Below are 25,549 nucleotides of genomic sequence, written 5' to 3'. Positions count from 1 at the left end.
AATGAGGTCCAGGGTGTACTCTTTGTCATGCTCATCACTAGGGTAGGCATGGTATCCATAGCGTCTTTGTGAGAAAGATGAGCTAAATTTGGAAAGGTGAAACTATTGATTGTGGGCTTAGACTGTACCAAGACTCTCGATGAAACAACATATAAAAGATCCATCAGACTCACTGGGGGAGTTTTCATTTGTGATAGGGTCGGTTGTTTGGCCTTGCCCATATCCAAAAATCTCATGAGACTAGTTGAAGGCATGTTAATCCCTTTGTTCTGCCTCTCCAACTCGATAACCCTATGGATGACAATACAAACTCTCTGTTGTTGCTCCTCTAAGCTGGTAGCACCCAATGTGGAGTATAGAACATCTAACAACCAACCCACATGGTATATGTGACACATACATACGTTGATTAAAGTCTCCATTTGTAGATCATACTCCCAATTTTCATTTACAAATGCCCCATCTAGGTTTGAGGTGTTAGGGGTGTCACTCAAAGCAGATGCAATGTGGCTCCCTATGGTTTGACTCTCACGGGTTGCTAATTGAGGAGACCGTGATGGCTCAACTAGTACATTCAACACCATAGGGGCCTTTGCCTTTAGTTCTTTGTCTCGCTCTGCCTTGCGTAAACTTTCAATTTTCCTTGCCCTAGCTGCAAGAATATAGAGTTCGACCTCTTATACTCCTGCAAGACTCGTACCATCAGGTAATATGACTGCAGAGGGAAATAGCTCTAAGGGGTCAGGGAGTGCAGTGGATGGAATATTCACATAAGCACTCTCAAGGAGCGTGGCGTCTATGAGAGACGTGAAAGGTGAATTTACTTCCCCACCCCCTTCATTTACATCGTTAGCCGCATGTTCAGAGCGAGTGACTCTACTAAAGGTCAAGCGGCTAAGCACGCTAGACCCAGACCGTGGGACCAAGGCATGCATGTATTGACTTGCACTCTCATGGTTTTGTGTAGGATACCCCTCCATGACGTTGTAGTCAGAGGAAAAGTCACTAGCGTGATATGTGGGTCTTGGGTCACACTACCTTGGGTCTCGTCGAAGGCCTAAAACCTAATGTAGATGGATAGTGAGTGCTCGCATAATTTGAAGCACTCTCAAGTTTTTTAGACTCTAGGACTCGACTAGAGCGTAGATATATGTGACGTGGGTATGAGTTAGTGCAGGCTGATGAATGACCATGTGCTCTTTTGGTTGAATCCCTAGAATATGCATATACACATAGTACATGTGCTTACATGCCAAAAACCCTTTATGTGTAGATTCTCTCTTCTGAAAATCGGGACAGGTGCAACTAGGCTCTACCTTAATGTGTTCATAATAACAACTCTCTGTCAATACCCAAAAAACTATGTGTTGTTTACTTTTTAGTTTCTCGTCCAAGAACGTTGCAACAATACTTGCAGCTGACTCCAATCTCTTTTGCGCTTCTTTGAAAATACCATGTCTCTACTTATGCTTCTTGCTACTGGAGCCTCCTTGTGTAAGAGCATCATTTGTGTTGTTCATGTATCGTAGTGGTGTTGCAAAATCTAAAAATTGAAATCCACTTTGTACCAAGCTGTCACTCTCTTCCTTTGATAAGTTGGCTCCAATATCCACTTGCCAGAAAGTAGGAACGACATGCGAGAATTTAACTTGCCTCTATACTTTTTGTGTGTGCCGTACTTCATAATTGCAGAACCATATCCACTGTACAATTGTCTTGTCTTTAAAAGTTCTCTCAGACCAAAAACAGGGAGCAACCATTCCCACTTGACGGTTCTGTAATTTGTTACCACAAATTTTCTTCCCTACCATTCCCAAACATCTCCTCATGCAATTGGCTGGCATCCTTTGTAAAGCCCACTCTTTGCAAGCAACTTTGACCTCTTGAATACACCTTGCTGAATTCTCCCTAGGCTGCACTGGAATGCTCTCTCATGCTTCACTATTAGTGACAACATATACATCTTCATTATCCTCTCTATGAAAATGTATACTCCGTGGGCTCCCTCTGGTTTTGTGTTGTCTTGGTTCCACTATATATCCAAGTTTACGTGAGCTTGTGCTGACTGCACTAGTTTTCTTCTTCCGTTGTTGTACTATATCTTTGTCACCTTCCATCATAGGCTCCTCATACAAAGGACTACCAACAACCAAGCCTCTTAATGTACTCGCAAACTGAGTTGGAGATTCTCTGTGTTTGGAGTTGGCCATCATTGCTTCTATGGAAGGGCCCGTTCCAATGTATCTGCCTGTGGTGTATCCCAATCTTTTTGCACATTGAATATATGAATCCAAAAAATCACTGACACATGCATCATAAAGTGATATTTTACATTGAACACCTTCACCTGCCTGCCAGCTAGCATGGATGCTCTCCGACAAGTTTATGCTTGGAATTCGAGCTTTCTCCCATGGACTCTTACTGACCTATAAATACAAAATGATTAAAACCATAAACATGTAGATCTCTATTTTCATGTATTTAATAAGAACCAAAAAAATGATTGATATACCATTGTCTCAGAGCTTCCCCAATGGGCAATCCGTTGCTCCCACCAATTAAACCATCTCTCTAAAGCCTTTTTTCTCGTATTGTGAAAGCTATATGGGAGGCCTCATTTGTAGTCTTTGCTAAGCGCCATGCTTTACACATTTCAATGTGATGCATTTGTCTATCTATAGCAACATGTTTTTTTGTGTGTTTGTGTAGACTCTGCTCCAATGGAAAAGACACGAGCTCTCCCTCCCCTCCATTACATTATGCCATCCTCCATTGTATACAACTCGTATTGCCAGCCAATTAGCCTCGGCTTCATCAGACATAAAGTTCATGCCCACACCTCTCCATAAATGTGTTTCAATTTCTCTAAAACAAGATTTGTGTATCTTTGTCTTCTTCTTTACATTCACATATTGCTATCACCTGCAATGATTGCATGTTGTACACATAGAACAAATAAGTAATAAAAGGTGTCTTATATCAAATCATGCTATCTACCATATGTTTATAAATTCACTTACCTAGGATCAGCAGGACATAGTTGCCCATCTTTCAATCCGATGAGTATAATCAAAGTGCACCCAAGCACTACTCAAATCTCCTGTCCCTCCTCGCCTCATTCTATTGACTAGTTCAACTCCAGAAGCAGGTCCTTTGTGGACATTTTGAATACGTAGCATTTGTCGTTAGGCCCACCCTGGCATGTAAAATGGCTTCCATGAAAGAATGTCATATCCATCAATGACAACTTGACCCTGTTTAGCTTTCTCATTTGACACAATACTTTTGAATCCCCTATTTTGAACAAAGGGCATCATTTTCTCAAGAAAATGGTTAAGCTCTACATAAGTGGCTTCTAAATCATGATCTTTGACTTGTGTTCTTTAGTCAAAGATTGGAATAGCATTTGACAAGCAACTAACATCTGTACTTTTCTAGGACCCCCCTTCTCAATCTTTAAAACTGTCTTAACAAGATTGCGCACCTTTTCAAGAGCTACCCTTCTAGTTCTTGGCTATACATTGTGGTCATGCACTCCCAGATGGATCACCAAACGTATTATTTTTGTTTCCTTTGGCATCACATAATAGATCATACACTTGTAAGCATTTGAGCAAGTGACCGTTCTGTCACAATAGTGACAGGTTATTTTGGATTTACCTTCGCTAGCAAGATAGCACATGCTGATTTGTCTGTCCAAATGTCCATGAAAGAGGGCATCATTGTATCTCCTTTCACCAAGGTAAAAAGGACATGTCACTCTGCAACATTGAAGGCTTCCAAGACAATAACTGAAACGCACAGTGCAATCTATGGCCATGTTGGTCGATGCTGGGCGAGACCAAAGGTGACCGTCATACTTTTGTTCCATACCGAGCATCCTTTTATTGTTGTGAATTGGAGGAAGCTCAAAACAAACATTCCCATTATAAAAATTTGGGAGCTCATCAACCTTTTTGGGAGTTCCACAAATCTCTAAAGTTTAGACAACTTGCACAATTTACCTTTGTCTTTCATCCATAAAATGATGATGTATCCTCCCTTGTATGCTCCACGCCATCTTGTGTGTCTTTAAAGGGTTTTGGTGACCTGGTTAGTTCCACTGTCTCTAAAAAAACTGCATCTGTACATTCATTAATATCAACATTTAAATGTGATGTAGTCGAACTTTTGTTACATGCTGTAGCGAACACAGAAGAATCACCGACTTCTTCACTTCTTTCTAAACTGTCAGCCACATAAACAAAGTCATCCAAATGAAGAATGTGGTAAGCTGATGACATAGTAAGAAGGTAATGCTTTTGATCTTCATGATCCCATCTTGGCAACACATTGACCTTAGACTTTGAGCTCCCCGTCTGAACAATTGCTTGCAGGCCTTCAAACTTAATAGAAGGAGGCAATAAGCTTTGAAAAAAATATTCACCAAGTAGAAGCTCTCCATTTTGTAATGAGACTGTATAATCCATTTGAGCACCATTAATCGTCCATGAAAGCATAGCTGTAGATGTAGCTGTCATGTTTGAGACAAACAGGGAGGAATAATACTTGAGGTAAATAAAATGACAAAAAGAGAAGGAAGAGAATGTGTATAAGGTAGAAAGAAAGTGTAAAGGCATGCAGTTGCAAGAAGTTAATGCGTTCTTTGAAAACTGTTCTAAATAGATTTGGAATATTCAATCTTTAAGGTATGCACAATCATAGCCATTAAGATACATTTGAATCAGCATTTCGTCAAATCCATGTGTTAACCTTTCGAGCTTTCAAAATCTCTCGAAATACGTGCATAAAAAAATAGAACATAATATATATAAAATATACAATGTTTTAAAAAGTATATATTATACATGTGTGTGTGTGTGTGTGTGTGTGTGTGTGTGTGTGTATATATATATATATATAGTATAGAATATAGTTTTATATATCCTCAATTAAGCATTTTAAAATTAAAATGGACATTGTATATATAGAATATATGGTATATAAGTATATAATATATAGAGTTATATTACATTAGATATATATACTTAAATATTTGGGATTAAGTATATAATATATAGAATTATACTAACATAATATAGTTATATTATACTATACAATATATTGATATGTTACATACTACACATACTATATGTTTAGTTTATAGTTATACTATAATGATATATTATATATGTCTCTCATTTCAGCAACCGTCAAGTGAGCATGAAGTTAAGATCTGGTTGTATACTAAAGGGAACTATTGATCAAGAGGCATCATCACGAGTCCAACATTTGGACACTCCACTCGATAAAAAGAACATGATTCTCAAAAGGTGTGTTTTTATAGATGATGAGGTTCAAGTTGATGAGGACTCCAACAACATCAAAGATGATGTAGAGATCACATGTAAATTAAGAGTGTTTGTTAAGTTTTATGTTGAAACGTAGTTTGTATTATAAATTCTACAATGGTAGATAGTTAAATTTCATGGATGTTTTAGTTTTGTTGAGAAGGTTTGGTTATAATCAGCTATGTGGGACATTAAGAAAGGTTGGACCATTTTTTATATACATACCATTGATAGCTGCTAGAGAAAATATTACGTCTTGTTTTTGTTTATGTTGGAGAAAAGGTCCTTAAATCTCATGTGAGAGCCCTATATAGGGTGTGCGGGTTTTTTTTTTTGAAAAAGTTGTCTCTATACAAAGGAGACTCTGGCAATTTTTTTTGTAAATTAAATACTTTAGACTTTCTGATCCTAATTGCATATGTTTTTGGACAATTAAATGTTTGTCACTTGTTTTCTCTATTCAGAGAAAAATGTTCACATTGAAGATCCTCATGACAATGAAGAAGATAGTGATCATGAAGGGGATGAGTAGAATAAGAATTCTAAACACCTAGGCAAGCAAATTTCACTAGGCTTGATGAAAGATGTTCTAAGTCACTTTTATGTCAAGAAGAAGACGTTGCCTCCTCCTGTTCCACTTTGTCGACTCATGGTGCATGAGGCTGTTAGGTTTGCTAGAGATGATGTAGAATGGCTCATTTCCTCTTTTGATCTGCTGGGTATTTAGAAACTATGGGGCATTTTCTTGTGTTTGTTGGGGATTCTAGTGGAGATACCATTCCTGTGACCGCAGCGGATTTGGAGGAATGGAGACTACTTTGGTGGGAAAGAAATGCTGAGTTTGAGAGAGCACTTGGTAGAGAGTGGCAAGAGCTCAAAGGAAAAAAAATTCTGGTATGGGATGGCAACCATAGGCTAAAAACATGGTGGAAGAGAATCAAAGAAAGCGAGATTTTTCACCTTTTTCACTCTTTTGTTGTAAAGCTTTGTTTTTACAAATGATTATTATTGTTTTTGTGATAGAGTATTCAGACAATGGTCAATACCATGTTAGTGTTTGTTGCCAATTCCTTGAGTTGTCCAGAGCAAACGAAGCAGAGTTGTTTCTTGCACTTAACACTTCCAATGCGTAAGTTTGTTAATCACATGTTGAGTCTCATTTTTTTTGCAAACAATGCTTGTGTTCAACTCTATGTTTTATATTTTTTTGCAGCATTTCTAGGGCACATGTCATGCCAAACATCACTCATGAAGTGTATATGTTTCAAAGATTTGGCATAGGAGTCTATCCTTCAAAAATTGACACACGATATGAGAAAATGGGCTAGGGTGGAGATGACTGTGGAGACACGGTATTACCATGGTACAACACTCCATGTGGATTGATATCTCAACTTGTGTGGAAGGTGATACCTATTATACATGTTGGGTAATTAATGCAAAATTTAATTATGGTTTCAATACAATGTTTTGTATGAGGATGAGTTCACTGCATTTATGTCCAAAGAAAGAGCAAAGCTAGATGCTCTTGGACTAAATGATGTTGAGAAGAAGAAGAGACTTGACAAGGCCACAAAGGTAGAAGAGGAACGGTTGAAAGATATGGGCTACAAGTACCTATCAATCGCCAATCCTTTTAATGGTGATTAATTCTTCAAGTTGCTTTTTAGCATTAAATGGATGAACCTGGAATGCTAAAGATCACTAAAGATAAAATCTATTGTTTGACAAGCCCTAAAATCACTCCTGAGAGGTATTGTAGCTATTAGTTTCTCATTTGTAATTGTGTTCATTTTTTATTTTCTATATGATTATGTGATATGTTCTTCTTATTGCTCATAGAAAGAAGATAAATTTTCACCTCATGAGCCTCACTAAGTCTAAGGATCCACAATATCTTCATTTTGGTGATTACAAGCTTTTTAGAAGTTACATGAAAAAGGAGACTTATTGTGCTCACTAGCTACTCGAATAATTGAAAGGCTGCAAGTAGAAGGTCCACCACTTCCAAATTCTATTGATCTATTCTACAAGATGAGCATGAAAAATCATATTTTGCAGGTAGACATTTGACCATTGTTTTTAAAAGAATATAGACATGTTTTAATTTACACAAGATCAAGTTGAGTGTGTTTTTTGATTGTTGCTATGTATGTAGGCCTTTATTTATCTAATGGATGCGATGAAGTCTTTCGACTCTAGTGAGAAGGTGCCGGAGCTTGCGTTGCCGGCTAAGAGAGTGATTTACAGGTTTGCATCTTCCACTTGCACTCTTTGCAAGAAAAGAGCATTTCATTTTTTTGCCATGGTTTGGTGACAGTGGGTCATTTTGAGATTGATAAAATATCATTTTGTGTTTACAAAAAATCCTTAAATTCCCTATGGAAGCCCGATATGGACTGGATGATTTTTTTGACAATACGCGCGTGTATAATGTCTATGTTGAAAACACTTAAATCCCTTGTGGGAGCCCAAGACAGGGTTTATGGTTTATTTTGAAAAAGTGTGCTCCATACAAAGGAGACTCTGGCGTTTTTTTTTTGTGTGGATACATGTCATTTATTATATTATTGCGTGTATGTGCTTTTCAAAGTGGATGATACCCTAAGCTTTTGTAGATGGGTTATGCAATGCGTTGAGACACATGAATTGAATGAAGTCCCATTATTCACTAGAGAGTGGATTAATGTGCGATGAGAATACAATGTTCTCTCCCTCTTTGATTGAAAGGAATCTGACAACATGGGAAGCCAATATTTGTCCTTGGTGGATGGATGATCCACTAGGAGTTATTCCAAAGCAAGATTTTGAATTAAAGAAGAGTAAGTACCTTAACACTTGTGGCTCTTTTCTTTTGAAAATGTGTATGTTTTACTTTAGTGCTAATTTAAGTGATGATGTGCTATATGGTTGTTGAGTGAAGGGTTTCAAAATGAAAGTGATGAGTTACTTAGAGGAGACACAAGAAGAGTCTCTCCCTCCCGTTTCTCATGGAGTTACTCAAAACACCGTTGAGAGTGGCTCTCAAGGTACTCCACTAGCAAGCAATGTACTCAAGAAGGGTAAAGGGAAAATGGAGCATGTAAGTACATCAAGGATACCCACTCCTACTTCAATGCCTCCCATTGTGCCATCTACGGAGCCCAACATGTCCTCTTTGGCAACCACTATACCCCATATGGCACCCTCTCCTAATGTGCCCACTATATCCTCATTAGTGCACACTACTTCGTTTGTTGCAGAGTCTTCACTTGGGCGAGAGGCTTGGGAGAGAAGGCCAATCACACGATCTGTTGGTAAGTTTAATAAAATTGTTAGCAAATTTTATCTTCCATATTTCCTAATTCAAAGCTAATTTCGATAATGCTTGTAGGGTTCCATTACCAAACCGTTGTAGATTTTTTGCTTGTAGATATATCACAAATTGTTAAGTTTGCCCTTGATGGGTAGATTTCCATAATGCTTACTAATTTGCATTTTCTTCTTGCATTGTTCTATAAATTTGAACATGATTTATGTTTGATTTTCTTGTAGCATCAACAATTTTTTTGCCACACATAATACAAAGTACGGCTTGTGTCATGCCATCTCTGCAAGATGGATCCGACGAGGGACTAACAAGAATCTTGTGGGGAAATCAATTTTTTAAATGTAGAGCTAGTATGGTATGTAGGGAGCCACTAGTAAGAGACATACATTACAAAATGTGAGAAAGAAAGAACACGTGCCTCTTGAAGCCAAAATTAGCGCTTTTTGGACCCCGAGAGGAGTACTGTCCATGATGGGACTTTATAACTGTCTGTATGTGTTGGACAACCATTTGAAGGAAGTTGGAAAGGTTAGGGTGAAAGTTCAAACCACCAAGGCAACAACACATTTTACCTAGATGATTGCAATTAAGTGTGTTGTGAATGATTGTCCTTAGCAACATTGATGTTTTAGTGAGTGTTCTTAATATGATGATAAAAAAGGCAAAGTTGCATATATTCCTCTCTTTGATTGGTTGGCTTTGCTCGATAATTACTTCGCTCCAAAAATCTTGCTTGGGCTTTGTTAAAGAGCACTCATGTGGGCAACCTAGGATGCTGAGCATTGGCTGCCATTGGCATTGGCACACATCTTGTTTGTGTTAGGCATATTTTTATTTGGATGGGTGCCCCATGGCATTAATCGATCTACGAGCTATGGGTCTCTAAGAGAGGCTATCCAACACTTACAATAGAAGAATCAAACTCTGCTTTCAAACTTTACCCCTCTGCTTCACGGATTTCCATTCATCATCCTAGACCAGCAGGACGGGACCTCACGTTGCACATGGTCTTGCTTGTAATAATTTAAAAGAACATATTGTGGGTTGCAGACGATTGGGCTGTAGAATCTCGCCATCATAACTCCCTCTATGCTCCTCCACCGCCCCTCATCGTTCCTCAGCTGCTTCAGCCTCTTGTACCTTCTGATGAACTTGTGCTTCCTTGCTTGACTCCTTGCCTTCTCCTTCTTCTTTCCCCTCTAAACAGAGGGTGCTCGCATCTCCCTCAATTCCACTTCATTTTTCAATAAAAACGAACGGGTACCCATTACTCGATCTCCAAAGGGGATCAACGGTTCATGATGCATGATGGACATGAGCCGTCCATTTCCTTGGTAAAGAAAAAATGCCATTCGAAATGGGTTTCAAACTCATTGCGTCGAACTTACAAGGTAAGCACCTTGTTCAGTAGGCCAATGCTCACTACTTGCAATTGAGAAGGCATTTGTATAACATAAAGCAAATGGTTGGTTCCTTGGTATCGTAGTTCAGAGAGGGTTTTGATCACTGCCATATAGGTTGGGTTCATACAAGTCGGGTGATAGAAGGGAAGTTTGTCTTTTGCCTCCGTGGCTAGTGTAAAAAAGATGGAGGTTTTATTGTGTTGAGAAATGAATTGGATTTCTTCCTTGGGGGCGGGGGGGAGGGGGGGAGCTAGTTACTAAATCCCATGGGGTCTTTAATGAAGACCCCATCATGGGATCAACGACGACCATCTCCACGTAGGAGATCTGAGAGAAAGTTGGCCATTTGATTTTTTTCAAGCGTGGCCGAGTTGTCCTAGTTTATTTTTGCCTCCCGAAGTTCACTTTAGTTTACGTAAACAAGGGCATAAAAAGTAAACAAGGACTTTTTTTTTTTTTTTTTGGGTGGGGCGAGGGACATACATTAACTTCATAGTCAAGGGTGCATGCGCTTGCGTGGTTAGCTCATTAGCTTTCCGAATGCTTGCGGGTTCAAGTCTCTAGCTGCTGCCGTTTGATGACTTTTTGTAGACCTTCCCTAGATTCGCGTGCTTCAAAGTAGGCCGTCGATCCCACCGCTGTGTTAGATAGTGGTGAGGGAGGATTTACACTGCGTGCAGCCGGCTTTCAAAATATTGCATTAAACCTCGTGGCATACAACAACATTTGTTGCCACTGATTGTCGCCGAGCTGGAACGAAGCTTCTGCTGGTAGGCATCTCTCTCTCTCTCTCTCTCTCTCTCTCTCTCTTCATCTGGTTCACGACCTTTGCTAGAAGCTGTGGCCTGTCAAAGTTGCTCTCCTCTACATTTTCCCTGATGCATTGAGATGTAATTAGTTTGAGGACGTTCATGGTCTCTTGTTGATCCCGCAGCCGCAAGGCATGTCGGCTACATCACTTACCCTACATGGAGAACAATCATTATCTTCACATTCATTTGAGATGGAAAGACGTCCGTTTACACAACAGCCTGAATGTCAGGTTGCAAATTCCATTTAGCATTCAACTCGACAAGTCTGAGCCTGAAGCGATCTCTTTGAGAGCAAACTTTTGCACCCAGTGGCCAGATTCTCTCTGTCAGCTTTGCATATACTTGAAGATCCATTTGAGAAAGAATCGCCCATTTGAACAGGAGAATGAGGATCGTGCGCATTATCTACTATTTAAGCAGAGAGGGGCAGCTTGAAGAACCACATCTACTGGAGGTGCCCATGGCTATGTCGAACAGCGACGGACTCCATCTGATAGGTAATCATGCATGCATTTTATTGGAGAAGATGTAACTCAGAGTGTAACGCATTCTTGTTTTTGAGATAACAAAACATTGATCGTTTTGCATGCTTTTCTGCAGAAGTGAAAACATGGCTTACGCAGACACGAGGGAGGAGCATGGCAGCATCCTTCTCCTGGTCATACAGAAGGTAAATGTATCCATAATACTCTCTAGTAGAGTTGGTTGTAGCCCTATGGGCAGTTTCATTAACTAATAGAAGGATCTTTTTCTCTGCAAAAAAATGTATCCATAATAGTATCGACATAACAGCCAATTACAGAAAAAAAGGTTTTGACCTTGCCATTCAGAAGGATTGCAGTTGTTTCGCTCCTATCCGCTGTATTGCATTAACAAGCTCACTTCCTTCATGCAGAAACTATAAGGAAGGCTGCATTTGGCAAGATGTATCAGCTGATGAAGATCTTATTCTCCCAGCATCAGAAGATGAGTATATCTTGAAGGGATCTAAAGTTGCGGTGGCTTCTAAAGGTACTTTTCCTGTATTTGTGTGCGATGGAGCATAACCATAAATCAGGGGCATTACCATGTAGGCTTGTCCAATGTGCATGGCACATAAAATTCTCTCCAGCTCTGACAATGCCTCTCAGGAGTAATGGCCTATTTTTGGTGATAGATGTGGCTCGTGCCAAACATCCATGGGTGTCTTGAGTTCTGGTAGTGGTCAATTTGCAGAAACCTGTTGTCATATACTTGTCACTCCTGGAGAACCCACACGCCCAAGAAAAATGAAATAACAGTGGGGTTACAATATAGGTTTCAACTTCAAGAACAGTATTTTTTCTTAGGTCAAGTGCTTATTGCTCGAAACGGCTCTTAAAGCCTCTCTATTCGTTGATGAATTAGACCATCTAAGCTTGTGAGGCTTGAGAGTTTTTCCTATTCTTGCTTTTACTTCTGACAGCGATTCAGGAATTACACATGACATGAAACATGAGAGTCAGAGAGGTATCCTAGAGGAAGTTATTTTTGCTTATCAGTCAGGCCATGACCATTTCAGATGTTCTTTTTGTCCTCGCTTGACAATCAAATTGCCTTTTTCATAACACTGCGTGCTGTAGATAATTTATGCTGTGAATAGTTTGTTTACATTGATGACGTGAGAAAATAAATGTTACCCACACAGAGCTTTGGCCTGCACCTGTGTTTGCAAAGCTGGACCAAAATTCTTATAGCATGCATGGCGATTATGATCGTAGCATCCGAGTCAAGGAAGGCATCCTGACAGGAGGGACAAAAGGGTTGCATGCTAGCGATGAGCAGGTGGTAAATGTTGCTGAAGATTTTTGCGAGCTTACATCAACTGACGGTGATAGGAAGTCCAATGTAATATGTGACCAACATAGTACCCTGATTGATGCCAGGCCAATGACCGTTTTGGACTCGTTGATTCCTGATGAGACAGGTCGAACATTGGAACACGCATACCAAAATGGTAAAAGGCAGGAAAGAAAGTCGCATCGTGTTTCAGGCAATTCCACAATGAATTCACTACATGGTTCTTGTCCTACAGCATTAACAGGAACAACATGCGAGGTCGTTCAAGCAAAGGGTGTCACTACAGACAGTTGTCAAATAGATAAAGAAGTTGTAGACTTGAATATTGCCGAAAACGCCAAGCTGTCTAAAACTGTCGGCAACCACATTAAATGTGAAACTATGGCTATCCATGACAGGGAGACTGATAATGAAAGGTTGCTTCAAACTAACCACATGAAGGACAGTGATGAAAGGGATAAGCAGACGAGTTTGAATGTAATTCAAGATGCCACATCGCTTCAAACTGTTGACAATCAGATGAAGTGTCAAACTAGTCCTAAACACTTAATTTGTGGAGCACCATGCGATGCCACTGACAGTATAGTGGTAGCATTGGCATCCGAGAACTTCCAAAGAGCCCCAATTAAAGCCACTCATCTGAAAAGTAATGGATATAGGACGACTCCTAGCAATAGAGCTATAATGGTAGAGAAAAGACTGGATAGTAAGCCAACAAAGCAAAGTACTCTGCAACAGCCATCATGCAAGTCAATGAAAAAAGCCAACATGACACGATGCGAAGATAAAAGAACCCAAAATGCAGATAAGTCGGTAGTGATGCGCAGAAGGATCAAGACAAACTGGGGGTGCCGTTATACACCGGTGCAGCTTACTCATGTAAAAGCATACAACATAGGGGGCATGAGTGCTTGCAAGCCACAATTACCATCTAGTAACGGCATTGCTGAGAATGTCATATGGGAGATTGGAGAGAGGATAACTGGGCAGGATAAGAAGTCTCATAATGAGAGAGTGAGTTATTCTGATGAACTAGGAGTCCAACTGCCTGCTACTATGGTCGTAAAGGACATCGCTGTCCATATGTCTGAACCGTTGTGCCCTCTTCGTCAAAGGTGAAGTGCATATTTTGAACCTGACCGTAATGTTAAAAGGGAAAATCAACTTATTCACATCTCGTCTCATTTTATGATGCAGGCTGCTCACAAAACAGGCCCCCTTAAGTTACACTCTTACACCAGCATACGATCACAAAAAGGCAACTTCTCAGTATCCGCCAAAAAAAACTAGCTTGCCGGTGTTTGGATCGGAAAAGCGACAACAGCAGCTTCTAGAAGAACTGGATTCATTTCGCATCAATTCAGGAATCTCTGACATTAGTTTGACAAAAAAATCAAGTCAATCACAACTTATATGCATGCAACAAGCCTCCAAAATGTCGTGGCATGAAGAAAATAGCTACCCTATGAATCCGGTTGTGCATAGTCATGACCGAGCATTTTCCAGCCAAAATGTTTCGAGGAAGGATATTAAGTCGCTATGGGAGGAGCTACTTCAAACAACTCAGGATGCACTGACCCATCAAGAAACCATCTAAAGAATCGAGTGTCTCTAGCAGTGAAGAAATGGGCAGGCAAACTAACATTTATGGATCCAAAATATGCTTATTAACTTCATTTTAATTTTAACCTGCATTTTAGTGTGTTGCCATGGTCGTACAGAAGTCTGTGTGCCATGTCCTTTTAAAAGTCCTTGAGTACACACGTGTCTCGGAAAATACAGCAACGAGTTGGGCCAGCAATTTCTTGGAAACATCTAAGTATGTGCAGTGGAACATCAATTTTTTGATCACCCATCATCCATGTTATTGATAATTGAGCGCACATTTCAGCCATACTTAGCTCCTAACCAAACTTTGGTGCTAACCATGGTAGAGATTGGTGTCATTGCATACAATGTTGGCAAACAGAGGTTATTTAAGCGAATCTCTGTCACCTTTTGCACAATTTCAAGCTATACATCTTTATTGTCTAAAATGGATCAATGTCTGGCAATAAGCTGGTAGTTTTCACCCTAGCAGAAGGTTTTGCAGACAAGTTAGTTAACCTTCTCTTTCTTTCTAGTGTAGATCCACCATAGCAAAATAGACAGAGAAGTTGAACTTTCATGGTGGGGAATTGACAATGCAAATGCCTTCTTTGATACAACAGAGATTGGCTCGAAAAGGGACTCCAATGCATAGGCATAACCTTTCCATGTGTCAGCTCTAAGGGTATCCAAGAATGGTGATGCAAGCTCCTTTGCGAAGGCAGTGTCACTGAATAGAAACTCGGATATAGGTATAAGTGGAGGGACTTGCATACTCAGAAGATGAATTGGAAGGATAGGAGCCTCACCAAAAATCTCTCTCTCGGTTGAGGGCATTACCTCACCGGTTCGAGTATGTATGCCACCGTTAGAAAGTGGGCCAAATGACTCTCTTTTATTGGCCCACAAGACACCAACCATGTGGTTATTTAATTTGAAAGAAGAGGGATAGACAGCAGAGGAAGATGGAATATGCCACAGTGATTGAGCTGCCTTTATTTCAAAAGAGGCTAAAGTAAGGCCCAACTTGACAAGATCTTGATCTTTGAAGGCGGATCCAAGCATTGCACCTGCATAATACGCATGCACAGCCTCACTTGAGCTTATCTGTCTCCTTCCATTCTCACTCTCCACAAGCCCATCGCCACTCCATGAATGCAGTACCCACAAATCAAAATACCTTAGCTTTGGAAAAACGTGAAGATCACTCAGTTCGAGCGCATACTTTCGCCTAGACCCACTTTTTGCACTCATATAGTCCTTCACAAGTGTGTAGAGATGAGATTTGTGAGCTTCTCCCCAAGCTCCATCCAGCCTTGAGAGTACTGCTCCTGCATAGCAAAAATAGCCCAAGGTGTAATGTGCATCATCATAAACCCCTTTGGCAGATTGAGACAACCATCCCCGGTTTTCCTGCATGATTATACCTCCCCACTTTGGATCATATATGAATGCATTGCACCCCAAGGTCCCTTCTATCCATGGAGTCAGTGAATCACTCAGAAATTCCCTTGCTCGTTTCAATACATCAAGGCAGGAGCCCAGCTCCTCGGCTATCATTGCCATTCGTGCAACTTGAACCAAAAACTTGCCATGTCTATATGCAGAGATAACATTTTCTGGCAACGGCGCAAGCTCTGACATGTCACGCCGCAGCACAGCTTCTAAATCTTTTTTGTTTTTGGCTTCTTGAATCCCACTAATGGAATGCCACCCAACGGTCGAGTTGGCTTCTTGAATGCCATTAATACACTGCCACCCCATGGTCGAGATTGGGTCAGGCGCCTTCAAGACCCAAGAATCACTGGCTACTGCCTCCATCTTGCCATCAATGCCATCATAAGATATGTGAGGACGCACGCAAGTGCCAACCTTACTAGGGTCCATGTTAGCATCATGAGCCATCATGTCCCTATGTACTGGCAGTCTTACCATAAGCAACGTCTTCTGTTTAAGGCCTGCCTTTCTCCATGTATACTTTACTTGAAAGGGAACTGATAAATCGGCCATGCCGCCCACAGGATAAGTTGGGGCATGCTCGTCCAAATCTGCCTCTGCATCTGCACCCCCTTTGAGCAGAACAATTCTTAGGTGGCCCTGGTACTCCTCTTTAACCTTGATTACCCCAGACTCAAGCTCGAGCACCAGCTTATGAGAACTGTAAATAATCCAGGTCTGGCCATTTTCCAGAAAAAGTTTGTGCTTTGTGTGTGGTCTTGAACACTCTAACTTGTTTACCTTACGTGCACTGTGGAAAGTGGGGTATGTCGTAGTCTTGAAAAGGACGGTGACATAAGGACATCCTCTTACCAGGGGGACTAGAATGTCTCCCTGTAGCTCAACAGTGACAGAGAGATCATCGAAGGAAGTGATCATGTGCTGCTTCACAAACGGAGCACCCTCCGATGAGGCACTTCCTATAATGATGTCTGGAACAAAGTCTTGTTTGATGGATTGTGGCCCGTCTGTTGGAGCGCAGTAGCAAATGGAAAGAGCCCCTTGCTTAAGACAGATGAGATAAGGGTGGATATACTCTGGCATGGAGCCCTCATTCAACACAAAATTGAGCCACGCAGCACTTGTGGGCAAGGGCTCTCTTGCTTTCAAAGTAGAGGACCACAGAGATGATGGGTTTGGTACGCGCACAATTCTTTTGATGAGGAATTGACGTGTGGATTTTACTGCAGCCACACAAAGATCTCCATATGTTAACTCAAATCCTTGCTCAAAAATTGTGTCTCAATGAGTCCAACATGCATTGATTTTCCATACGGTAAGTGCATACAGGCATGCTAGTATGATTTTAAGTATGTTTTGAAGGTTTGTCTTAATGTTCACCTATGAAAATGATCTAAAGTAAGGTAGAGAAAATGAAAACATACATGTCATCACAGTGAGTTTATAGGAAGATGTATGTGTAAATAGTGAAAAGAGAGATATTGTGAAAATATTGAAAATCATACAAGTGTAAATAGGTTTGAATATGTTTTGATTTACCAAAATTTGCCTCAAATAGAGAGTATAAACAGTACACTGTGTCTGCATGCAAGGTAAACATATAATCTTGCACATCTGTAAGGAAATGAACTTCAAAGAACCACTATTGCTGAGGGAAATAGCAAAGCAAGCAAGCGCAATTTTTTTTTGAGAGCAGTTAAAAATAATTTGTGCACAATAGACTGCGACAACACTTCACAAAGCTTCTCATAATCTCAAGGTGAAATTTAAGCCAGTTTTAAGGCAAACTTTAACTAGACCATAACTAGATCCTTTCCAAACGAATGTACCAGCAGGTAACTTCATTTCCAAGAGCTTGCAGAAATATTGGAGCTGTGAGAAAGCCCATCGTACAAAGCTTGCGAAGCTCCACTTTATGAGCAAACCCCACAGCTGCTGTAACTTTTGCTTGAGCACCTTAACCTTCCCCCCATTCATTGTAATCATCCTCCAAGTTTCTAAAGAATGAGCTACAGACTTTTGGTAAGAGGAATCCTCTATCTAAAAAGCCTGATCAAGAACACTGTTCTTAGCGGAATGTGTTAAACTAGGGGCATGCTTAATCACAGAAAACCTGCAATATCTAATCAAAGCACTAAATTATGCCATTCAATCCTAGCAGAAGGAGAAAAGACGACTTAAGTTTGAAGGCGCGCAGCTTGCAGGAGCCATGGTAACTTGCAATGAAGGAGATGCTTGGTACGAGGATCCCCACACGCTACCTCCTCACAACTCAAAGCATCGGCATCATCAGACGCACGGATCGATCTCACTTACGGCAGGGAAACTTGCGGCTGTGCCCGAGAATTGAACCCATCACGGAAGTGTCCAAAGGACATCGACGGCCCAAGATAATCGAGCAAAGCTCTAGCGTCATCTCTAAAACACTCCTCGGGGATGAGAGGTATGAAGAGTAGGTATAAATGAGTGCTTACGCTGGCTCAAAACTTACATACTTACATACTGGTAGGTTCTCCAATTTATTGGATGGAATCTGCTTAGATGCCATTTGATGCAAGCTTTCCCTTCACAATTATCCATCAAAACTAGATGCGTGGATTTGAACCCTCAGCAAATCGTGCTATAACTCTACGGGTGCTGGCCTAAGCCATCCGGATGCATGCCCAAGCTGCGACAGATGGGTTGGCTTTCTTAAAAAAAATGTATTCTTTTCCTCGTGACATGCTACATCTCGCTCCGCCAATGCAGCTGCAGTGGCTTCCCTCCGCGCCCCAAGCTCCATGCGTTCTACTCCCTCCGCCTTGTTGGTGAGGACGACTCCGCCGCTAATACATCCCAACTACTGCCGTTTTTATTGCTTCTGAGAGGGTATCGCCCTAGATTCCTGCTATTAACGATTTTTAAAAAACCGTTGGCACATATTGGCTCAACTAAATATAAATCTAAGTTACCTATGAGGATTCCCCTAGATGTGCTCCCTTTCTTTCCTTCTCTCCTTTGCATCATTTCCCTCTCTTCCACGTCAACACCCTGCGTAGAGAGAGAGAGAGAGAGAGAGAGAGAGAGAGAGAGAGAGAGAGAGAGAGAGAGACACTGCCAACCGCCTTTGAAAGAGGCTTCTAGAGAGAGAAAGAGAGAGAACCTTTGAGGTTGACGGCCCTCTTCTAGATAGAGCCTTCGATGGCATTTCCTTCCAATTTTCAACAACTCTAGTGTATAGAGAAGTGTTATCCTGTAAGGACGTAATCAATCCACACAGGGAAGCAAGCCAAAAGCTTTGCGAAAAGCTTTGAACTTCTCACGAGGCAATGCCTTTGTGAATAGATCTGCAAGTTTGTGATGTGTTGGCACATAAGCCAAGCTCATCTCTCCTGTTGAGAGTCTCTCCCTCACATATTGACTATGCACCTCCATGTGCTTTGTGCGAGCATGAAAATTGGGTTCCTCGCAATTGCCAATGCGCTCTGACTATCAATGTAGATGATGTTGGCAGTGTCTTGTCCAACACCCAAATCAACCATAAGGCGTCTGAGCCATACACACCTAACTGTAGTTGTGAAGGTTGCCCTATACTCAGCTTCACAACTGGAAGTGGCCACCATATGTTTCTTGCTCAACCATGATATGCATGAATTGCCAAGCATGAAACAAAAACCACTTGTGTACACTTGTGTGTCATAATAACCAGCCCAATTCAAGTATGAAAAAGCATGCAAATATGGCGGCAATGATCCCCCCTTGGGATAAAGCAATCTGAGATGTAAAGTGCCACTCAAGTAGTGAAAAATACTTTTAATAGTCAATCAATGCTTAGACCCTAGGCTATGCATAAATTTGCTGACTTGTGAGACTCCAAACTGAATATCCGGCCTTGTATTGCATACATAAATAAGGAATCCAACAACAATCTGATAAAGAGTGACATCAGCAAGACCTCCAACATCATAAAGACTCAATTTCAAACATGTCTCCATTGGATTAACAATAGGTTTGCAATCCTCAAGTCCAAAATTACATAGTAATGTCTCTATGTATCTTGCTTGACACAAAGCAATACCTCCATCACACGCTTAAACTCTATATCCAAGTAGTGATGCAAAAGCCCCAAGTCTTTCATCTTGAAAGTTGCATTCGATTTAGCCTTGAATTCAACAATGTGTGTCTCATTCGGATCAATAACTAACAAATCTACTACATACAAAACAACGATGAGAAAAAAATCACTCTCACGTTTGACATACAAAGTGCTTTTAGCTGGATTGTTACAAAATCCTTGTTTAACCAAATGAGTGTCAGCTTTCTCATACCAAGCACAAGAAGATTGCTTCAGCCCATATAAAGCTTTCTTACATTTGCACACTTTTTTTTTCTTGTCCTTTTTAAAAGAAAACTACAAGGTTGCGTTACATATATTCCCTCAAATATATCACCATCAAGAAAGCAATTACAATGTCTGATTGATGTACATTCCATCCAAAGTAAGTTGCCAATGTAGGAAAAATATTGTAGTCATACGATAAGTGGGGAGCAAAAGTCTCTTCATAGTCAATGCCTTTCTGTTGTGCATAACCTTTTGCAATAAGTCTAACCTAGCAATCAATCTCACCATCCGGGTTACATTTCAATTTGGAAAATCATTTCATACCAATAGCCTTTTTGGAGGAGGCAAATCACATAAAGTCCATGTTTCATTCTTTATGAGTGTATCATATTTTGATTGCATTGCAGCCATCCAATTTATGGGGGGTTTTTGAAAATGTTATGGATCAACCTATTACTGATGTAGTTGTACATGATGTGGAAAGGATTAAGAATGAAGAGGCTAGGGGTATGCCAAAGTGGATGGTGCATACTTTGTGTACAATGTATATTTGATGCACCCATGTCTAGTTGTACTCGTTCAGGTTCTTGCCGTGCATCATATGCGTCAGATTGTTATGCTTTGGCTACTTCTCTTTTATGTGGTGAAGAGGAATCTCTTTCTTTTGATGAAGCATAGAATTCCAAAAATTGCTCCATTGAAACCTACATTCAAGTTTTTGCATTAAAAAAAGGCGACAAAGTGTCATAAAGATATCTTGTGAGCTTACATTAATGTTTTTGGTACATGATAACAAAGGCTGAACAAAATCTTCCACAAATATAACATCTCATGAAACCAAGATACATATTTTCTTGCAGATGGTATAACCTTCAACCTTTGCTTTTAGGACTGTAAATGCATTTGATAGCCTTATCATGCAAATTTTTGTGTTGCGTTTGTGGCACGAAAGCATAAGCTAAACAACCAAAACACACATGTGATCAATAGATATCTTCTTATCATTCTATACTTCATAAGGAGTCAAAGTGAAACGCTTTGGCAGGACACTTGTTAAATAAATAAGTAGCATGCATGACAACTTCAATCCGGAACGAATTTGGAAAGCTTGACCCTTGATCATACATTGTGCCATCTCCGTAAGTGACTTTTTTTCCTTTCAACAACACCCTTTTGATGAGGTGTGTAAGTGTCATAAAAACTAATATCTAATTCTCCCAAATAATTTTCTCATGTTAAACTGATCATTTAATATGGGGAAGTACAAAGGGAGTAAAAGCTAGAATATTTATAAGGCTGCCAGATCGGTCTCTGCAGGGATCGAAAGGAGAGAAAATAGGGATCCAAAGGGGGGCAGTCTGTAAAAGAGCAATATGCATCACTTGAGCTTAAAAGACCTAAGGTTCAACTCCATTAAGACTTCCATAGGCTAAGGTTCCAAAATTTTAATTAAAAAGTCAAAATGGTCAAAGCTGGGAAAATTGGATGGTGGTGGAAAGACTCAAAAGTCTTCCCACATCCCTATCAAGGAGGGGGCAATACCTAAGAGTAGGGGAGGAGAGAAAAACACACACGTGTGCGCGTGCGTGCACACACACTCTCTCTCTCTCTCCAAAGCTTCCTCCATAGGGAATATTGGACACATGGCAGACTCCTAGCCCAGTTGTCCCCAATTTTCTCCCAAATCCTATTGGATGGCCATAGATGTGGAGCAATGAGAATTAGGCTAGATTAAAGTTAGTCTAATTAATTTTAAAATTCTTGATAAAAGAACCAATAAAATTAAGCTCCCCAGAAGACTATTGGACAATCTATCAAGGGGTCCAATGAGCATCAAATAGCCCAATGGCTTGCCTGATTCCTATTGGCCAGAAGTGACTAAAAGGTCCAATGAGAGTTTAAAAAATTATTTTAATTTCCTAAAGCTCTCACAAAAGGGGAAAGGGGGACACTTGCCACAAGACTATCAGCTATGCCTCTTAATTGCTATTGGTCAAGCGCTGCTGGAGCCAATGGGAGGCTAGCAAGAGTAATTGGCAAGAGGGGTCGACCAAGAAGAGAGAGAGGGTTGCATTTTTGACCAACACATTGCTACACACACACACACACACACACACACACACACACACACACACACACACACACACACAATTCATGTGTGCAAGAAGAACTCCATCTCCTTCTCCAAGCATTGAGAAGTAGAGGCCTACACCAACAACTCTTGGCTATGAAATGCAAATCCAACCAAGAGCCAAGCTTCAATGGCATGCTCATCTCCTCTACCATGCTAATTACTAAGCTAAGCTATGCTATTAGAGTGATTATGTGAGGAGAATACTTATTTCTCATAAGATACATCTTCTTCCTCGCAATCTTTCCTCATTCTCTGCTAGCTCTCACCATTTTTGAAGGTGTATCAGGTCTTGGGATTGAGGCTAGGGACACTAGGTGTGTTTTTCAAGGTGAAGTGCTACAGCAATTGCGCACCCATGGTATTCTCCAAAATCCCACCAAGATTAGAGAGTACCTAGGAAAGCTCCTGGTGAGACTTCCAAAAGAGGACTCTCTCCGATAAGGGAAGAAGAGGAGGATCCTTACGAAGGGCTCAAAAACTTGCTACTCGATGAGGCATCTCCCTCCCAAAGGAGAACCCAAGTTTCAATGGTAGAGCCCCCACCAAAAGAACGAGAAAGAAGCGAATCTCCTGCCACCTTGGCGGAGATGGATTCATGAAGACGGCGGGTAAAACACTCTCCAACACCCCCTTAAATGAGAAGACCATCGTACACTTCTCTACACCAAAATTCAAAGAGGGAAGAGAGAAAACAAGAGAAGAAAAAGGTGAGAAAGAGGTCACCCTATTCTCCATCTTCCTCATCCTCTTCCTCTTCTGAAGATAGTGATGGTGCAAAAAGGAAGGAAGAAGGGAAGAAAAAGACGAGAAAGAGGTCACCCTCTTCTCCATCCTCCTCAACATCTTCCTCTTCTAAAGAAAGTGATGGTGCAGCTCTTGAACCGCCCAAGAGAAGAGGCCATAGGAAATCATATGCCACCTGGAAAAGGTCGTCCAAGCTCAAAAAGTTTAAAGAGGGAGGAAAGAACATCTCTTTCCTTACCTACGATGGCACCTTTGGTGATACAGACAAAGTCTTGGCCCTTATCCAACAATTCAATGCGGCGTTTGGAGATTGAGGGCTTCACGGAGTCCTCTAAGCTACGTCATGTAGCTACGCATTTTCAAAAGTCCGCCAGGCAATGGTGGCCTAACCTACAAGCAAATGGTGAAGCTCCACGAACATGGAAAGTTTTAAGAGCTTCCATCATGAAGCATTTTTTGGCTAGCGATGCCAAAGAAAAAGTACTCACCAAATGGAAAAGCTTGAAGCTCTCTCCCTATGAATCTATTCATAAATATGTAGACAAGTTTTGAGATTTACATCTCAAAGGCACTGTCTACAAAAAAATGGATTTTGGAGAGCAAAAGCAACAATTTTGTGCGGGTTTATCTAAGGATATGTGTCATAAAAAATAATATCTAATTCTCCCAAATGATTTTCTCATGTTAAACTGATCATTTAATATGGGAAAGTACCAGGGGAGTAAAATCTAGAATAGTGGTAAGGCTGCCTGACCGGTCTTTGCAGGGATCCAAAGGGGGAAAGTCTGCCAAAGAGCAATGTGCTTCAATGGGGCTTAAAAGACCTAAGATTCAACTCTATTAAGACTTCCATAGGCTAAAGTTTCAAAAATTAACTCAATTGTCCAATGGCCAAACTAGGGGGAAAATTGGATGGTCATGGGAAGACTAAAAGTCTTCGCACATCCCTAGGAAGGAGGGGCAAGCCCTTTTAGTAGGGGCTGAGAGAGAAACACACACACACACACACACACACACACACACACACACACACACACACACACACACACACACACACACACACACACACACACACACACACACACACACTCTAAGGCTCCCCCTTTACTCAAAGGGAGTACTGAACACATGTCAGGATCCTAGGCCAGTTGCCCCAAATCGCCCCTCAAATCCTATTGGATGGCCATAGAGGTGGACCAATGAGAATTAGGCTAGAGTAAAGTTAGTCTAATCAATTTTAAAATGCTTGATAAAAGAACTACTAGAAATTAAGCTCCCTAGAAGACTATTAAACAGTCTACCAAGGGGTCCAATGAGCATTTAGCAGCCCAATGGCTTGCCTGATTCTTATTGGCCAGAAGACTAAGAGGTCCAATGAGAGTTTAATTGAATTATTTAATTACCTAAAGCTCTCACAAAAGGGGATAGGGGGACACATATCAAAAGGCTATCAATTATGGTTCTAATTTGTGATTGGCTAAGCTTTGCATGAGCCAATAGGATGCCAGCATGAGCAAAAAGCAAGAGGGGTTGACCAAGAGAGAGGGAGTTTGGCATTTTAATCTATCTTTCATACTACACACACACACACACACACACACACACACACACACACACACACACACACACACACACACACACACACACACACACACACACACACACACAAAACTCATGTGTGCAAGAAGAACTCCATCTCCTTCTCTAAGCATTGGGAAGTAGAGGCCTACACCAACAACTCTTGGCTATGGAATGCAAATCCAACCAAGGGCCAAGCTTCAATGACATGCTCATCTCCTCTACCATTCTAATTACTATGCTAAGATATTCTATTAGAGTGATTATGTGAGGAGAATACTTCTTTCTTGTAAGAGACATCTTATTCCTCTCAATCTATCCTCATTCCCTGATAGCTCTCACCATTTTTGAAGGTGTGTGAGGTCTTGGGACCGAGGCTAGGGACATTAGGTGTGTTTTTCAAGCATAATGTGGTGCATGAAGCTTCCATCTTCATTGCACAAATGAGTTTTGTCAAGGAACCCAAGAACTGTATTGTACAAAAGCCTCCTTTGATGGGAGAAGCTATAATACAAAGCTAGGAAATCCTATGCCACTTGGAAGAGGTCGTCCAAGCTCAAAAAGTTCAAAGAGGGAGGAAAGAACATCTCTTTCCATACCTACGATGGCTCTTTTGGTCCTATGGACAAAGTCTTGGCCTTTATCCAACAATTCGATGCGGCTTTTGGAGATGAGGGCCTCACGAAGTCCTCTAAGCTACGTCATGTAGCCATGCATTTTCAAAAATTGGCCACGCAATGGTGGTCTAACCTACGAGCAAATGGTGAAGCTCCACGAACACGGAAAGCTTTAAGAGCTTTCATCATGAAGCAATTTTTGGCTACAGATGCCAAAGACAAAGTACTCATTGAATGGCAAAGCTTGAAGCTCTCTACTTGAAGCTCTCTACTTGAAGCTTGAAGTCTTTTTGGGATTTTACACCTCAAAGCCACTATCTTCAAAAAGATAGATTTTGGAGAGAAAAAACAACATTTTTGTGCGGGTTTAAATGAGGCTATGGAGGAGTATGTTAACTCCCAAAGGCCACACACCATATCTGTGGTCATACACCATA

General features: G+C 40.8%; 2 protein-coding genes across 3 annotated transcripts; one reads left to right on the top strand and one right to left on the bottom strand.

Moving 5' to 3' along the window:
- The first annotated feature begins 6,062 nt into the window (after window positions 1-6,062).
- Window positions 6,063-14,379, top strand: LOC147460517 (uncharacterized). Its single transcript, XM_086503235.1, has 9 exons — window positions 6,063-6,224; window positions 7,489-7,580; window positions 10,724-10,813; window positions 10,978-11,085; window positions 11,237-11,352; window positions 11,456-11,525; window positions 11,751-11,866; window positions 12,522-13,788; window positions 13,871-14,379. Exons 1-9 carry the CDS (start codon window positions 6,063-6,065, stop codon window positions 14,268-14,270), a joined length of 2,421 nt encoding a protein of 806 aa, XP_086359361.1. The 3' UTR covers window positions 14,271-14,379.
- Window positions 14,380-14,493: 114 nt separating this feature from the next.
- LOC147460516 (glucan endo-1,3-beta-D-glucosidase-like) lies at window positions 14,494-18,166 on the bottom strand. Of its 2 annotated transcripts, XM_086507874.1 has the most exons (4): window positions 18,035-18,166; window positions 17,548-17,754; window positions 15,441-16,941; window positions 15,120-15,330 (listed from the first exon to the last, which is right to left on the bottom strand). In XM_086507874.1, exons 1-4 carry the CDS (start codon window positions 18,132-18,134, stop codon window positions 15,261-15,263), a joined length of 1,878 nt encoding a protein of 625 aa, XP_086364000.1. In that variant the 5' UTR covers window positions 18,135-18,166; the 3' UTR covers window positions 15,120-15,260. The 2 variants fall into 2 exon arrangements, with proteins under 2 accessions (XP_086363998.1, XP_086364000.1); XM_086507872.1 differs by lacking the exon at window positions 18,035-18,166 and having other exon boundaries at window positions 14,494-16,941; window positions 17,548-18,014.
- Window positions 18,167-25,549: the final 7,383 nt, after the last annotated feature.

This window comes from Adiantum capillus-veneris, chromosome 3 (assembly GCF_014529385.1).
Source record: "Adiantum capillus-veneris isolate H3 chromosome 3, ASM1452938v2, whole genome shotgun sequence".
NCBI classification, from domain to species: Eukaryota; Viridiplantae; Streptophyta; class Polypodiopsida; order Polypodiales; family Pteridaceae; genus Adiantum; species Adiantum capillus-veneris.
The sequence above is the reverse complement of the archived record's forward strand: the minus strand, read 5'-3'. Positions and strand labels throughout refer to the sequence as shown.

Coding starts and splice junctions, on each gene's coding strand:
- LOC147460517 (XM_086503235.1), top strand. CDS start 6,063: ATGGGGCATTTTCTTGTGTTTGTTGGGGATTCTAGTGGAGATACCATT. Junction 11,867..12,521: donor AGTTGCGGTGGCTTCTAAAG/GTACTTTTCCTG, acceptor TTACCCACACAG/AGCTTTGGCCTGCACCTGTG. Junction 13,789..13,870: donor TTGTGCCCTCTTCGTCAAAG/GTGAAGTGCATA, acceptor TTTATGATGCAG/GCTGCTCACAAAACAGGCCC.
- LOC147460516 (XM_086507872.1), bottom strand. CDS start 17,704: ATGATTACAATGAATGGGGGGAAGGTTAAGGTGCTCAAGCAAAAGTTA. Junction 16,942..17,547: donor GGAAATGAAGTTACCTGCTG/GTACATTCGTTT, acceptor GTGTGGCTGCAG/TAAAATCCACACGTCAATTC.